This window comes from Anastrepha ludens, chromosome 5, assembly GCF_028408465.1.
Source record: "Anastrepha ludens isolate Willacy chromosome 5, idAnaLude1.1, whole genome shotgun sequence".
Lineage (NCBI taxonomy): Eukaryota > Metazoa > Arthropoda > Insecta > Diptera > Tephritidae > Anastrepha > Anastrepha ludens.
In genome coordinates this window covers 95,967,308-95,984,632 of record NC_071501.1, presented here as the reverse complement: position 1 = coordinate 95,984,632, position 17,325 = coordinate 95,967,308, and the positions used below count along the sequence as shown (strand labels likewise).

The following is a 17,325-nucleotide window of genomic DNA, read 5'->3' as shown; positions in this document are numbered from 1 at the left end:
TTCGACTTTCCATTTTTGTAATGCGTAATCACTATTTCGCACCTGTCAGTCGACGTACGACGACCCATCACGGTATTTTTAAATTAAGCTGGACAACCGACTACTTTCAATGTGTAAACTAAATAAGGATATAATCTAATATACTATGCAAAACAAATTTCTTATAATTGCTAACCGGTTTACTGGCGCCGATAACGGTAAAAGTGAACACACGAAATAAGCTGTGATGTCAATTTACCTAGTATTCTGTTTTTGTTGTAAATATTCTACTACTAGTTTAACATACAGCCACACGAAATAAGCTGTGAGCCACTGTATGTGTCGTCGTTATTGTTGTTGTTCCCCATACATGCATGGGAAATGCTGTTGGAGTGGCAGTCCTTGGCCGGAGATAAATCCGGCTCAATCCGATAACGTACAACTGGCTCCTGTGGGAACGGCATATGGAACGTAGATAGTTTCTGTGTAGCATCTTTTTTTAACAGGGTGTTGCTATTTGCATTTAAAAAAAGGGGGCTTATTAAAAAATATGACTAAGTATTACAGTATTTGTATCAAGGCAAATACTTTTAAGAATATTTTTTTTTCAAAAACTAGTCTTTTTTATAGCGTAGCCTACCTGATTTTGTTTCAAATATAAATATATAGGATGTGGGTAACACAAATAATTTTTGAAAATAATTAACAAAGTTTAAATTAAAATTATTTGTGTGTGATGTTGCCTCTTAACTACACCCCAACTTAACTCTTAAGGTGAAAGGAGTAAATAACATTATAAAACAGATGAATTACGATTGAGAACGTACAAATTACGATTGTGAACGTTTTAATTTCGAAGCATTTTTTGAATGCCGCTGCCACTTATTTTTCAATTCACAAAGTATTGGAGCTGCCTTGTAATATAAAACCTGCACATCTTTTTTTCAAAGTTTAACTGCACGAATACCACTATAGGAATTTATTTGGAAGTATCATATTCCTTATTCCAGAAATTGAATTACAATTTATTGTCTCAAAGCTGTATACATATTAAAAAATATATAATCTAATGCAAATAAACCTAAAAAACCAGCTACCATTTTGAGATGCCATAAAACGGTATGTAAGTTCCTCCATTTGCGGAACACATCAAGAAGCACACCACAAATAGGAGTAGATCGGTCAAACACAATTATACATTAACATTAATCAATCCTTGTGTGTTTCACCCACTGTAATATTACTTCAGTTTTATTACATATTTCATAACACACAAGCAGGAGTGAAGAATGCTGAACAGACTTTACTTTACTAAAATTTAACCGCTAAAAACCATCTGAGACATTGTTGTGGCCTGTAGTGAAGAAGACTTTTGCATTTAGATGCCAATGTTTAGCAATAGATGCAGGAAAAATTATTGTCATTTTATTTTAATGCATGTGCATACACATACCCCAACTCATGTGCTAGCTGACGCATGATACACATACATGGGTATGTACTTAGAAGTGTGTATGCATGTGGGCACAACAATGTATGGACATGTTTTGCATAATGCATCGCAATGCAACTTCCAGCTTATGCACTTCTAGAGAAAAAAACACAACTGGGAGTCGTCGTTGTTTATTGGCATTGTTTCTTTTTATGAATTTGTGTAAATATGTGTGGTTCTACATAATTCATTATTCGTTAAAATGGCATTTTCCAGATTCGTAAACACATTAGAGGTGACTTTGCAGAGTAATTGTCTATTTACGGACTGTCAGTCATGGAATGTAAAGACAATGTTGCACTATGTATGTCTGTATGCATGGGCATGAGTGGGTATGTAAATACATAAGTGAGTATTAGTACATCCTCGAGTATGTAAATTTAAATATTTCCAATTTTTATGAAGGGTTTTCCAATAAAAGGTGTTATTCCTGTAAAAGATTATTGGTTTCGCTTCTTGTGTGGCACGTAGAGCCGTCTTGCTGAAAATAAACGTTGTCCATCCAATTCCGGCTATAAAAAATCGTGAATCGTTGGTAGTAGCAGAAGGAGAGGAAGGCCTCCGCTGCGTTGGAAAGATCAGATGGAGAAGGAAGGCTTCACTTGGTGAGTCCAACTGGCGCCGGTAAGCGGTTATCGCGCTAATTAAGAAGAAGAAAAAGTCCAAGTTTTGAGAATTTTTTTTTTTCGACGACCTCGAGCATTCTTTTTATGGAAAAAAACGCATAACACCGTCAACAAAGAAAATTATCAAAAATCAAAGCAAGTTTTTAGCCACTTTGAACTGGCACTTTATTATGCTAAAATTTAATGACCTATAAAAGTGCCTATTCGAAATATTTATAAAAATTCTAACCGAAAAGTTTGAAATATTGATAAAAAATTTTAATTTCCTCCGAAGCTTAAAACTAAGTTCAAAAAATGCACTAAACATATACAAAAAATTAAATAGAACAAGTTCATAAAAAAATTAAAAATAAAAATTCATAAAAAAATAAGAAAAATGTATAAAAAATTAATTTAAAAAAAAAAAGTAAAAATGTTTAAAAATTAAATATACAAAAAACAGAAAAGAAAGAAATTATAAAGAAATGAAAAAAGGAATTTATAGAGAAAATATTAAAAAAATTAAATTTAAAAAATGTATAAAAAAATTAAAATTAAATTAAAAAAATTTAAACAAAAATTAAAATTAAATAAAAAAAATAAAACCAAAATTTTATTAAAAATAAAACAATAAGTAAATTTTTTTTTTTGCAAGTAAATTAAAAAATTAGTAAATTGTCAAAACTTTCGCGCTGCTATCATTCGGAGCACAGGTATACATTATTTTAGCTTCCAAGGTAAAGAAAATTCGGTCATTTAAATTTCAAATGTATAAAGTAAATTCTTTGGAAATTGGGATGTTAAACATGGTTTGCTTGCCTTACGCCTTTTTGGGGGTTATTTAGGTGAAAAAAAATTGTATATAGTTATTTAAGGGGCTATACGCAGTTATGACTTTCAAAAAAATCGATTTTTTTATTGCATTTTTGTAATGTACATATATTCAAAAGTATACGCACGAAATTTGAAGTAGATCTAAGCAATACTTTCGGAGTTATACCTAAATATGTAGAGATGCCTCGGCACGTTTTTATTGAAACTTTAAACGTGTTTTTTTCAAAACGGCATTTTTCAAGTCGGTGTACACGATATCTCGAAAACGGATTGTTTTAACTCAATCTTTAAAGATACATTTTCTAGTAATTAATCGTTCCTTTTGTAAATCTGATACTTATTTTCCATAATCAATTTACGGCCAAATTTTAACGTAAAAATCGAAATCATTTCTTTTAAAAGCTGCCATTTTGTAAAAATTCACTATTTTGATTAGCCGAACGATTAATTACTAGATAATCTAATATATTAACAAAATTTGTTTGGTTTTTGATTTCAGATAATCCAATCCTGAGTTACGATGTACACCGTAAATCGTCTTTTTTTAAAGGAGGTTCCAGAAATCGCCTGCAGCGCGCTCTATAATCAACATTTTCATAAATAAAAAATTTTGTTACGTTCTTGAAGGATGCTTTTATAACCGCCAAAAATTTTCAAATTAAAATATTCTGAAGTTTCTTCAGGATAAATCCTTGACAACCCGTCTTTTATTTGCTTCATAACTGCGTATAACCCCTTAAAGCTGATAGCAAGAAACTTCAAACCACGGCGCAGCATTTGGTCGCATTTCAGCTGTAGGATAAATAGGAGCATTGAAATCCGAACGTATTTGAAGCGCTATTGTAACCGGTCCTGCGCCGGTGGTTTTTGCTCGAAATCTCTAGAGTACGGGTTTAAACAATCGAAGACCCGCCAAAAAGCCATTTCGATTATAAGTCGAATCCTCCACACTCAATTAGACCAGCGAGGAATGGCGACATAGTTTCCATATGTACTAGGCGAGCGAAACCAACCAACACACCATTGACAGCATCCTACAGCAACAACTGCAGTGTAAAGAGTGAATGCAAGTCACGTTAGCTAGTCGCTTTTGAGAAGAAGGATGCTATTTTAACCTCAGCTGCCACAGATATCAGATCACGTGTTTTAATGTGCTTGTTTTTGTAGCAGCTATCACACCTTCTTGCCATGTTAATGTTGCAACATGACCCAAATTAAATCACCTTCGTTAGCATATTCGTAGTGATATAAAAAAAAAATTTAATAAAAATATGAAAAGACTACAAAACACGCATCCGACGACTTAGTCAGAGTGAAAGCAGGCAGGGCGGCACGCACATTCAGAATAGAGACGTAGCAGGTGAGCAATCGGTGGATAATGCAATAGACAGGCGATGGACTGAATGAGGCTGCAAGTGTGTAGGCATTCACGTTGTGCATTCATAGCTAACGATGATTGTGTCAAATGCATCTGTATGTATTCTCTTACAAATGTATGCATGTGCGTTTGTATCAAAGTTGCCGCCCGCAAATAAAAATGCATGAGGAAGTGTTAAGGCATCAAATCCAGCACAAAGATGAACTATAAAAACAAAAATTACAAACAAATTTGCTGCCACCTTCTTATGTGGGTGTGCATGTGTGCATGTGTGTGCATTAGTGCAACTGCATAGCAAGCGCCGGAGTGACGACTTTCAATGATTCTAAGGCGCACAAATTGTTCACATCATTAAATATGTATGTATGTATGTATGCATTTAGAGAAAGGTGATGTTAGCACATTGATGCATACTTTTTATAGCTTGCAGTGCTTTTCAATTTCCAACCATATTCAATTGAGGCCAAGACATATGGATATTGATTTCCACTCCCTTCCGCCGTTTACCTTTCATTTCCTTTATTACCGGATTCAGCAAATTGAGTTTTAAACAAGCCTCTTATTGGCACCTCTTTATTGAATATTAACGGCTGATCGCCGGATAGTGCAAAGCCATTTGAAATATATGGAATGCGTTCAATACCACTATAGGAATATTATACCTAAACTTTGTTGAACGAGATGTGATTTAAATTTGCACTGCTGCGATTCCACAAGCTTTTAGCGGTAATCAAAACAATTAGTGTGGTATTCTGTTATTTTTATGCTTCATGTTCGCAATCGGGCCTATGGAAAAGTAAAACTTTATTTTGCGTTGTTGTTGTTTTAGCAACATAAACATTTCCCATACATACACAAGAAATGCTGATGGAGTGACAGTCCTTGGCCAGATATAAATCCGGGTTGTTCCGGTAACGTAAAACCGACTGCCGTGGGAGCATACAATTTAACTTAAACAAATAGAATTGCACGGCTGAAAACGTTTTGATATCATTTCTGAAAAATTCGGTGGGAATAAACTGGAGAAAATGTAAACATTAGAACGAATTTTGTTGGTTTAGAATAGAATTGAACTTTGAATTTATTGAACTTTCCCAGTCCAAACATTACCAAAGTTTTGAATGCAGCCTGCGTTTGTTCCGAAAAAAGGATAGCTTGCTAATTTTTCAAAGTTTAAGGAGGCCGCCGCTATGCTCCTTGTAGCATTCGAACAGAATGCAACTCAAATGTCGTTTTAGAAGCTGGCAAATGAAATTAAAATAAGTTTTGTTTCAATCAATAACATTTTCTTTATTATAGTTTCGGCAATCTTCTTTTGGGAAACCAATAGAATTGCGCTCTTCCGCATTACACAGAGCTGCTTCACTCACCCTTCTCCTAAGTCGAGAGACGAATGGCAACGACACGCGGTGGAGATCAACAAATGAGGAACCCGTCCTATGGCAAATTAAAAGCAAAAAGTGGCGAAGGACAGGTCACACGCTTCGAAAACCACTAGGTAGCATCACGAAAATGGCACTTAACTAGAACCCACAAAGGAGCAAAGGAGGCAATCGGCCAAAAAATACTTGGAGAATGTCGATGTTGCGCGAGCTAGCAGATGACGACATCGCATGCGATGGCGCAAAAACAACAGCCCAGAACCGTTTATGGTGGAAGAGTTTTGTCGAGACATTATGCTCCCAAGCAGAGTGAACAAGGATATCAAAAAAACAAAGTTGGGTCAAACTAACATGATTAAACTCGCTTTACCAGCGTTTACTGAATCATAAAAAACCAACATCATCTCGCGAATTACTCGAATGATAAAAATAATCTGATAAGATCAAAAAATCTCTGCAGAAAATCACTGCAATGTAGCGTAGATGGCTACATTACCAGGTGAAGCTCTCTATTTTTTCCGTCCACTCTTCCCTACTTGGGATTTTTTATATCGAAAATGCTAATGAACCGAGCGATTTGCACTTGTTTGCGAGAAAGATAAGCATTTTTAATATGTTCGAGTGACCTATATCAAGATCACACAGAAATGTTTCTCTCAGGCGAAGGGCAGCGAAAGCTGAGAGGAGGCAGAATGTTTAAAACCGGACATAGAACTTCATTCGGTCTAATTCTAAGCATCCCACTTATGAAGATCATACTACAGCTTGAGGTTAGGTTGAGGCTAACTTCTTATGAGGTTGAGGTTAGCTCTAATCCAGCTCCACCGTAAATAGGAGAATAGGTCTGACGACTACTTTGCATATCCAGCGGCTCGTAATAAAACAAAGGCTTCGTTCCCGCGACAGTCGGTTCTACGTAACCGGAACGACCCAGATTTATATCCGGCCAAGAACTGTCACTTGAGCAGCATGCCCCGTATATGTATGGGGAATGTTTATGCTGCTACAACAACAACAACAACAACAACATATCACAGGCTTCAAAATTTACCTGTGGCACTTCTCCATGTATGTACAACGCGGCGCAAAATTAATCATCCTATCGGAAAATTTATAATTTTTGGAAGTGACGGTAAACGTCATATTTGGCACCTGTCAGGTTGAAAGCTGCGCGAAAGATCAGAATAAAGGTTTCCATCACTCAAAAGGCAAAAAAATCGCCCAATGCTCTGTGAAAATCATATTCGAGGGATCAAAATAAGAAATTTTGCCGAAGGAACCATACCTCTAAAACGAATTCAGATGTCCCCCAATTTGGGTCGAACTTTTAGTGTCTTTTGTGGGGAGGCAAAAAAATTGTCCATTGCTCTGTACAAATCATATTCTAGGGATCAAAATAAGAAACTTTGTCGAAGGAACCATACCTCTAAAACGAATTCTGATGTCCCCCAATTTGGGTGGAACTTTTTAGTTTCTTTTCTATAACTCACTTAAATTAATTTTTTCATTTACATATGTTCTGACTAAATAAATTTCTTAAGAGAAAAAATGATATTATTATAAATAAATAAAAATAAAGAAAAAACATAGCCATTTAGCTGATTTTTTCATGTAAAGGCCAAAAATGGTGATATTTTTAAATTGGGCGGCATCAGAATTCGATTTAGAGGTATGGTTCCTTCGACAAAGTTTCTTATTTTGATCCCTAGAATACGATTTTCACAGAGCAATGAGCGATTTTTAAATCGACCCGCCGTAATATGCATATATAAACCTTCTCTTAATCCAAAATAACGCTCTGGAACTTAGTTTTATTTGCGAACTTTACTCGAGTTTGCACTCAAACCACTACATGTGGGCGACCTTAACACATTTCGAAACAACCTTCGCATCAATTCATACATAAATGTTTTGTAGAAACTTGACTCTGTAATTAATGGAGATATTAACGACATTGTCGATACATTTGTCCCGAGTTGGTAGCCGGTTTTACGTACCCCAATGATTCGGATGTTTCACGACCAATGGCTGCCATCCCAGTAAACTAGCCCTATTCAGCGCACTCACCAATTCCTTGACAGCCGGTTCTACGTTACCGGAATGACTAGGATTTTTTCCGACGAAGGGCTGCCACCCTAGTAAACTGGTCCTGTCTAGTGAACCGTTTATCATCATCACCAGAGAACAAGAACTCTACCGTTAGATGAGTTAGACGCTTTGCCAGGGTTTAGAAAACTGCTACAACAACAACAACAGCATTCCAGAGGAGTGGAGAAAAAACTTCTCTGCTGGCATCCCAGGAAACGAATTCGCCCAGCCTAGCCTGGCATCTCGTCTCGTTTAATCAAGTGACGCTTATTAGTGAAAAATGCAAGGTAAAAAATGGCTGTCTAAGAAATTCAAACAAAAAAGTTAGCTTTTACAAACTAATGTACAGCTAAGCACAAAGCGATTCAAGCACTTTGCTGCTACCAACCACATTTTAATCAATACCAAGAATTATTAGAAACAAATATTACACAGCACTAAAGACCATTTAAAATAATCAATGTTGCTTGCCAAACTACAATCAAAATCATTATTTCCACTGCCAAAGCTTTCGCCAACACAGAGATTTGTATGAGAGAGTCAAAAAAGAATTTCAAACAATAAATAAAAATGATACTGTAAATAAATAGCAGTAATGCATAAAAAGTGCCTAATAAAACAAACAAAATTTCCATATAAAAGCCAATCGAAAAATTAATACTAAAACAAATATACATACATACATAGCGATATTTGAAAGGGCCTTCTTCTTTTCTTATGCCTTTATCTGTTTTGCCGAGAATTATGCAGCACATCTCCCCACCGTAGCGCACCCTGACTCGTAACTAAGCGTGACCTGAATTTTTGTTTAGTCGGTAGAATTAAAGAACAAATTAAAAAGGACTAAGCAGCAGCAGCAACAACAACAATAACAATAAATATATGGACTCAGCACAACACACAGCGCACTGACGAAAGGTGAGCAGGAAGCGCCTGAAAAAACATCGAAACAGCACGAAGGGCTAAAAAAGACGAAAGACAACTTATGGAGGAAACCTCAATTTCATTCAGTGGCGCAGCCGAGTCAGCTTGGATGATGAAGCAAATAGTTGAGCAGGGTAGCAGCAAGCAAGCCAATAGGCAATAGGCAATAAAATGATATACGAGACAAAGTATGTGCATATGTAAATATATGACTGCAAAATATACTTAACTAAATTTTATATATATTTATGTATGTATGTGTGCACATGTCAGCACCGGTATGCTCTTCCACACCGAAACAATCGCAATCGATGAAAAACGGCGCTAAATTTTTTATACACAGGATGTACGAGTCCAAGCCGCGCTACACCCATTTAAAACAATATTTCCTGCCGCTTTGCAATTTTGCAGTACAAAGTGCATTGAAACAGAGCAGAACAGAAAACATAATAAGAAATATGCTGTTATTTTGCATTCAATTTAACACTTTGGCAGTTAGCTGTTAGCTGTGGCTGAATGTATGTATGGTACGTACATATATGCGGTGGCACCACTTTGATGCAGTTGGATTGTCGGTTAGACTATTCCGTTGGTGGAGAGACCTTGAACTGCCTTCCCTGCACCCATATTTGGGGTTTCTTTTGAGTTTTTTGTATTGCGACTCTGTCATAATAAAGCATTTTGTATTGTCTGCTGAAAGAAGAAGAGACAATACTTAAATACTTACTTACAAAACAGTTATACTGGGGACAATGGTGTACAGTGAAATAGAGCCACTTTCTTAGCTGCCATATTGGCGTATCTCAATTTCATACTCCTTGAGGAATTTGCGAAAACTTAGCTTAGATAAATTGAAATAAAAATACAAATTTAGGGAAAATAGAGCTTTTTGAGGTATGTACGGCTGCAATTTTTGTCTAATTTTGAAGCATTTGCGGCGAAATGCTGCTTAAGTGGCAAATCTTGGGCAAATAAAATCCGGGTCAATCTAATTAGGTAGAATAGGGGCCATATATCACGAGCAGTGCGTCCGCTGTTTGGTTACAAATGCTGAAATAGAAGTTGCAGCGAATATAGACGATAGGAACGTTTTCTAAACGGAAAGCTCAAAAATATTGTACTTGAACGATTCCATGTCAAGGGGTAGAAGTATTTTGGACATTTTGGTAAAGTTTTCTGAAATTTATAATAGTTTATTTATAAGTTTGAGAATAATAACAAGTAAACTGAGAAATTTGGAAAAAACAAAATAATTCTTGGACATTGTCGTAAATTTTTCTAAAATCTGGTTTGTTTGTAAGCTTGAGAATAATAACAAGCCGAAAAATTTTGAGAAAAAATTTATCAAATTTGGGATTCATTCAATGTTGAAAATTTTCGTACAGACTTTTTTAAATGGAATATCCTCGGTTCTTTTTAGCATTTTGTATTTAAGTTTAGGATGAAATATTTTTCAAAAAAATTATAGTTTGTAATTGGGATAAGTACTGAGGGTTTATTTTATTTTATAACTCCTGCCTAATTGAAAACTTGACAATGTACGGCCTCTTTAGAACCCTACACAACGACTCACTTCCACTCTCCCAAACCAATGACCAAACCGACAATCGGAAGTGTATCAAAAGTTATCCAAAAATAGGAATGTTTCAACATTTATGTATTCGCTTTTCTTTCTAACCAGGAATTAAAGGAGCGCCATCTTCTTTTCCTTTTATTTCGTTGCGGCCATTTGGCTTATAATTATAAAGATTAATTAAAATACAATTTTTGCAAAAATTTTAAGGAAAAATTTTGTTTTCTAATTATGGAAAGAAAATGCTCTTTGGATTTTTTTCTCATTTTTTCATTAATAGCTGATGCTTAGCTCAGTAATTCCTAAAAGTTTCATTGTAGGATGCCTATGTTTCTATCTATGTTATATTTTTCGAACAACAAACAATTTTTTTACAAAAAAGCATATTTTAAATTATAAAAAAGTTAAAAGATATTTCACTTAAAAAAAATTTTAACATTTCATACAACTCAATTTTTTTCAGTTTACTTATTATTATATAGTCAAGCCAAAAACCAAACGAATTTTCAGAAAAATGTACGGCAATGTCCAAAATACCAAGTTCGTGAATAAACATTTAATTTAATAAGACTCCTACCCGGCCATCGCCATCCCCCTGACAGTTGTTAAAGTGGAACAGCACAAACTATTTCTCAGGAAAGCGGAGAAAAGATGGAGCTCCATTTCTTCATGTCCTATTTCGAAAACTCTTTGGCCCCAATACGTTATACGAAGGACTCAGAAAGTCTTTTGGACTCCTCACCATTCAATTTCCAAACTCTTAGCTGTGTTTACCGGTCACGGGACGATCGGCATACACGCGGAAAAGTTAGGGTTACCATTTAACCACCATTGCAGAAGCTATGGGGACCTTTCAGAGAAGGAGACTACAGAGCATTTTCTCTGTAAATGTCTGGGTTTGGCAGCTAGACGACTAAGGTCACTGGGGGCTTCTTTCTTCGAACGCCCTGGGGCTGTGCGCCAACCGAAATCCAATCAATTTCCTCCATTATATCAACAGCTCTGACTGGCTATGGATATCTGCATGTTGGAGGTCTCATTATGGTATCAAAACGGCACTTTAGTGCTACTTGAGGAGTGCCAGACCGGCACTTCAACCATTTCACCTACCTACCTTAGTTACTAAACAAACAAACCACCTTAATTACTGAACAGAGACTTGCCTAAATATGTATTGCACTTCAATCATTAAATAAGTAAATTTCTCAGGAAAGCGCAGAAAAGATGGAGCTCCATTTTTTCATGTGCTATTTCGAAAACCCTTCGGCTCCAGTACAGTAGACGGAGGACTCAGAAAGTCCTGGGGTCTCCACGCAATTCAATTTCCAAGCTTGTAACTGTGTTTACCGGTCATTAGATAATCCCCACACCCGAGGAAGAGATAGGTTAACCATTTCACTCCTATTGCAGAAGCAGTGAACACCTTTCAGAAAACGTTTCCACGACAGTCGATTCACAGTTACCGGAACGACCCGGATTTATATCCGGCCAAGGACTGTCACTTCAGCAGCATTCCCCATATATGTATGGGGAATGTTTATGCTGCTACAACAACAACCTTTCAGAAAAGACTTAAGCAAATGTAGTAAATGTCCGGGTTTGACAGCTAGACGATCAAGGTCACTGGGTGCTCATTTCCATTATATAATATCAGCAGCTCTGACTTGGAGGCCTCATAATAGTATCAAAGGGGCGCTTTAGTGCTACTTGGAGAGTGTTCTTTTGTACCCTCTACTCATCACAGGAAATTTAAATTAAAATTGAATGCCCATGAGCATTCTCAGTTTATTCTTCGGGAGGGTTATGAGTAGTAATTCAGAGAGGTACTTCAAGCATTTCACTTACCTACCTAAAGTAAACAAATAGCTAGCACTAGGATATTGTGTTAAAAACCAAGTTTTTCCAACTTTAAACAAAGGATGACTCCATTTCATCGCACAACACTGTATGTTTGTGTGCAATAAACTACGCCTACATACTCTTAAGTACAAGCAATTTGCAAGGACAATAAATATTTCACTGTCAGCAAATCAATAGTTTCGAATTCAGCTTTCGACAAAATCACACCATAATTCAGCTTGGGTATATTTCAATTTATAAATAACTATTGCAATAGGGATAGTAACAGAAATATAAGCTCGATTTTTTTTTAATGGAAGAAAAAACATAGCACCGTCAACAAAAACAAAAAATGCAAAAAAATTCCAATAATAGTATTTTGTAATCACTTCAAATTTGCACTTTGTTACTAAAATTCAATGGGCTATAAAACTGCATACCCAGAAAAACTTTAAAAAAGGTGAAACTCGAGTTAAAAAGTTGAAAGTTTTGATGAAATTTTGAAACAAATTTTACACAGTTTGACACTTTCCGTTATATGGTTTTTGTTGTAGTGTGAACTATTATATATTTTCGTAAGAAAAAATATTGTGTTTATAATTTTGCATCGAGGTGTATATGAGGAGAATTCATAGGAGTATAAATTAACAGTGGTTAGAGCAAGTAGAATATATAAGTATAAAAAATATCGGATAGCAAAGGAGAGACGGCACGGATATAGGTACCTCCGTCTACACTGACGGATCGAAGATGGAATCTGGAGTGGGAGCGGAGGTTTTCTCTAAATCAGCCAGCATTTCTTTAAACTGCCGGAAACGAGCAGAGGTCTTCGCGATCCTGCAGGCATGCAAAATGCTTCGGGATCGCTGTTGGGAGGGAGGCATTAATATTTTTTCCGATAGCCAAGCTGCGATCAAGGCCCTGCCGTCGCCGTATTGCAGCTCTCTTCTGGTGAGCTCCTGTAAGGAGGAACTCAAACATCTCGATCGAGCAGGAAACATCTCCCTTATCTAGGTTCCTGGGCACAGGAATATAGAGGGAAATGAAATTGCCGACGTGCTTGCCAGGAAGGGGTCGACAGAACCGGTTTCAGCTGTCCCCCTCTCAGACATCGGCGTCCCTTTGTCCGTTGTTAGAGGGAAACTACACATTTTCTTTCTAAAAAAAGCGCATGACAGATGGAGGTCTGTCTCATCGTGCGCTATTTCGAAACCACTATGGCCCCAATACGATAGAAACACAACGCTTAAGGTGATGGGAATCTCCCGCCATTCAATGTCCAAACTCATTGCGGTGTTCACTGGTTACTGGGTGATCGGTACTCATGCGGAGAAGCTTGGAATTCCGTACAACCCCTATTGCAGAAGCTGAAAGAGACTGTGGAACACTTTCTCTGCAAATGTCCGACTCTGGCGGCTAGGCGCTTAAGATTCCTTAGCGTGCCCTTTGGGGATGACTTGAAGAAATGCTCCAGCCTAGATCCCTTTTCTCTTCTCCACTACATCAACAGCACTGGACGGCTGTAGAAGGTTTTCTCTTCCCAAAAATTTTTCTTTGCACAGGTAATGGTCCACATTATGGTATCAAAACGGCACGTAAGTGCTACTTGAAGTGTGCCTGTGGCACTCTTGCCATTTTACCTACCTACCTACCTACCTATCGCATAGCCCGCAATGGAGGGTGTAATGAAGTCTCATCTAATAAAGGGTTTTCCAATAACAGGTGTTGTTATTTAAATATATAAATGGCTATCGAGAAATGAGTAACGAGTTTTTATGGCCGGAATTGGATGGTATTGATCTGGACAACGTTTATTTTCAACAAGACGGCGCTAAGTGCCACACAAACAACAAAACCATTGATCTTTTACGGGGAAAGTTTCCGGACCGTGTTATCTCTCGAAGAGGTGATGACAATTGGCCACCGAGATCTTTGATTTAACACCTTATGACTTTTTTCTCTGGGGCCACGTGAAAGACAAGGTCTACGCCAACAGCCCAGGGTCGATTCAAAACCTCAAAGATGGAATTCGTGAGACTATCGAGGACATAGAGCAGCCACTTTGCAATTCGGTTGTGGAAAATTTCATGAAAAATATTGTCCTGTAAGCGTGGTCGTGGTGGTCATTTGCCTGATGTTATTTTCCACTATTAACGGCATACCTTCCTCTTTATAATGAAATAAACATCCGATTATTTATATTAAAAAATAACATTTTTCTTTGAATATCAAAATAACACCTCTGTTTGGAAAACCCTTTACTATGCACTTATACTCGTTATTGCGTTTTCGATAGGGTCATAACAAAAACATTGCGGCGCCCAAGCGAAGTTTTGCTGAAAACTTCATATGATCAAGCTAGCCAGTGCTGACTAACGTCGACAAGGTTAATGCGCCAGTTAATGACATGCTCAATGCATTTAGCTGAACTGGGACTCATCCCGCGAGGTGAGTTAGTTATTTAATAACAATTTCTTGGCACATTCATACATTTTACATGAAAATTTTAATACAAACAAATCTAATCTTTTTAACATTAAAGCACTGGCTATGGATATATGTACATATATATGTATGTATGTATGTACTTACTCTGCACATGACACAATCCCACTGAAAACTGCACCAGTTCGGGCATTTGTCGGAGTATCTCCTCTGTGACTAAATGAACACCTCGATGCTGTGGTCGTAAATTGATTTTGCGTTGAAACCACGCCGAGCCAATTTGTAGGCCCGAACTACCGCCAACACCGCCGCCACCTCCGCCACCACGGTGATTGGACGATGCCATTGTGCTATTGGACGAAGAACTGCGAATGTTGCTATTGCGGCTCGCACTAGTCTTAATATTGTGACCGCTTCTAGTATTGCTAATAGTGTGCTGCTGCTGCTGCTGATGCTGTTGATGTTGCTGTTGCTGCGGAATAGTGCTACTATGACTACGTCGCCCACTACGACGACGAGCACCACCGCCGTCACCTGCGCTACCAGTTCCTGTCCCCGCACCAGCACCAGTGCCTGCACCACCACCTGATGACGATGGGACCGCCGTTGTTGTCGTTGTTGCCGTTGTTTTAGCAGCAGGTGACGCTGCCGCTACTGCCACTGTTACCACTTTACTCGATCGACGACCACCTGCTGTCGACTCTACAGCAGCAACAGTTCCTTTTGTTTTGGTTTTTGTTATTGGAGTTGAAGTTGGAGTTTTCGTCGACGTTTTGGCAGTAAAGTCGCTTGCAAATCTTACTAAATTTTCTTTCACAACTTCTAGGTATATAAACTTTTCCTCTCAACTCAAATCCGTAAAACCGTATCAACTGCAAATTTATTTACTTCTACTTTGCGTTACAGCCCAGTTGACCCTACTGGTGCATCTATTATTCGGCCTCCACGATCTAGTTTTTGTGCATTCAATTTTAATAATCGTTGCGATTTGTTGCTTTGTGATTTTTCGGCCAAATCCAAGACAGAGATGCTACTGCAGCTCTCGTGATTGTGTACACGTGGTGGAAATCTCTGGTGCTTTCTTGATTTGTACTTGCAAAGACACTATGCCGCACACGTATCCACTTGAAATTATTGCATTCTGGTTACCACACTCAAATCTATTGGGAGAGCACCTGAAAATGCAAGAAAATAGAAATGTGTCAGTCATGCCCATTTCTACATACATAAATATGCATGTAAGAATGCATAGAGAGGAAGGCATATGGCCATGTGTTTATAATTTAATGCAATTTATTAACGAAGCATACCAAAGCTGGGCTTTGTAGAAATGAACTGATTTGATATTAAAAAAATTACAAAATAAACTATTCATAAATGTTAGCATAGGCAGAATCTTAATTTACTAAATTTACACTGGGGATGCTTTCATTTTTTGTTCATATACTTTTTTTGTTATTTTACTATTTCTTTTTCATGACAGAAGTGAACTCGGTGGCTTGCCATTGCTTGCTGAAGGGGTTCGCTATCGGAGTAAATATTTTCTGGGCTGAATACAGAACCAACAGCGGCTATTGTTGCTGTAACAGCATAAATATTGTCCATTAATGTTTGAGGAATTATGCGGTATTGGCATTCCTTGGTCGCATATATATAAATCCAGATCGTTAAGGTAACGTAGAACCGACTGTAGTGCGAACGAGCAAACACACTTTGACTTGGCGTTGTTGTAAACATAAGGATATTGAAATGAACCCATACGAATTATACCCCCTGTAATAGATGATCGTTTATTTAGGAACCAGCATTAACATCGATAACAATGTCAGCCTTGAAATCCAACGTAGAATTTCTCTTGTCAACAAGTACTACTTTGGACTAAGTAGGCAACTGAGCAGTAAAGTCCTCTCTCGACGAACAAAACTAACACTCTACAAGGCTCTCATCATGCCCGTCCTAACGTATGGCGCAGAAGCTTGGACGATGACAACATCCGATGAAGCGACCCTTGGAGTGTTTGAGAGAAAGATTCTGCGGGAGATTTTTGGACGGCGAATATCGCAGACGATGGAACGATGAGCTGTATGAGCACGACACTAACCACCTCTTCACATGCCCCCTTAAACCGACTCATCTAACCCCCCTCTCCCTCTGGGCCCAACCCGTCGAAACTGCATGTTTCCTGGGCCTACCCTTAGATGAGCTAGACGAAGACGAACGATGATATGCCTACACTGACAAGGCTACCTATGCTGTTAACAACAACAACAACAACAACAACAACAACAACAACAACAATAACATGAGCTGTATGAGCTTTATGACGACATAGACATAAAGATCCAGTGGCTACGTTGGCTGGGTCATGTCGTCCGAATGGATACAAACGCTCCGGCTTTGAAAGTATTCGATGCGGTACCAGCTGGTGGTAGCAAAGGAAGAGCAAGGTATCCTCTGCGTTGGAAAGATCAGATGGAGAAGGACTTGGTTTCACTTGGTGTGTCTAGTCCATTTGGCACCGGTTAGCACGAGAAAGAAACGGCCAAAATCGCGAAAGCGGCTATCGCGCCAATTAAGAAGAAGAAGAATAGATGATTACTTTCATGTTAGTCTAATTTTGTAAACTTTGCTGTACTCTAAGAAGTAAAAGGAGTTTATTGACGATTAAGCAAACGTTCTATCAGTTTTATTCCGATATACGTACCACATGGGTTGAAAATTCCCACATAGATGACATTCACACCTTTTTCAGTTAGTGCTAACCTTAAAAAGGCAGCTGAGATTTC

General features: G+C 37.7%; 1 protein-coding gene across 1 annotated transcript in view; it reads right to left on the bottom strand.

The window, feature by feature from the left end:
* Positions 1 to 17,325, bottom strand: part of LOC128865313 (UPF0047 protein YjbQ) — a 53,617-nt gene that overhangs the window by 30,715 nt on the left and 5,577 nt on the right. Inside the window, exon 2 of the mRNA XM_054105505.1 lies at positions 14,687 to 15,714. Within this exon, the coding sequence (XP_053961480.1) occupies positions 14,687 to 14,885 (199 nt within the window). The 5' untranslated portion in view covers positions 14,886 to 15,714. The remainder of the gene's footprint in view (positions 1 to 14,686; positions 15,715 to 17,325) is intronic.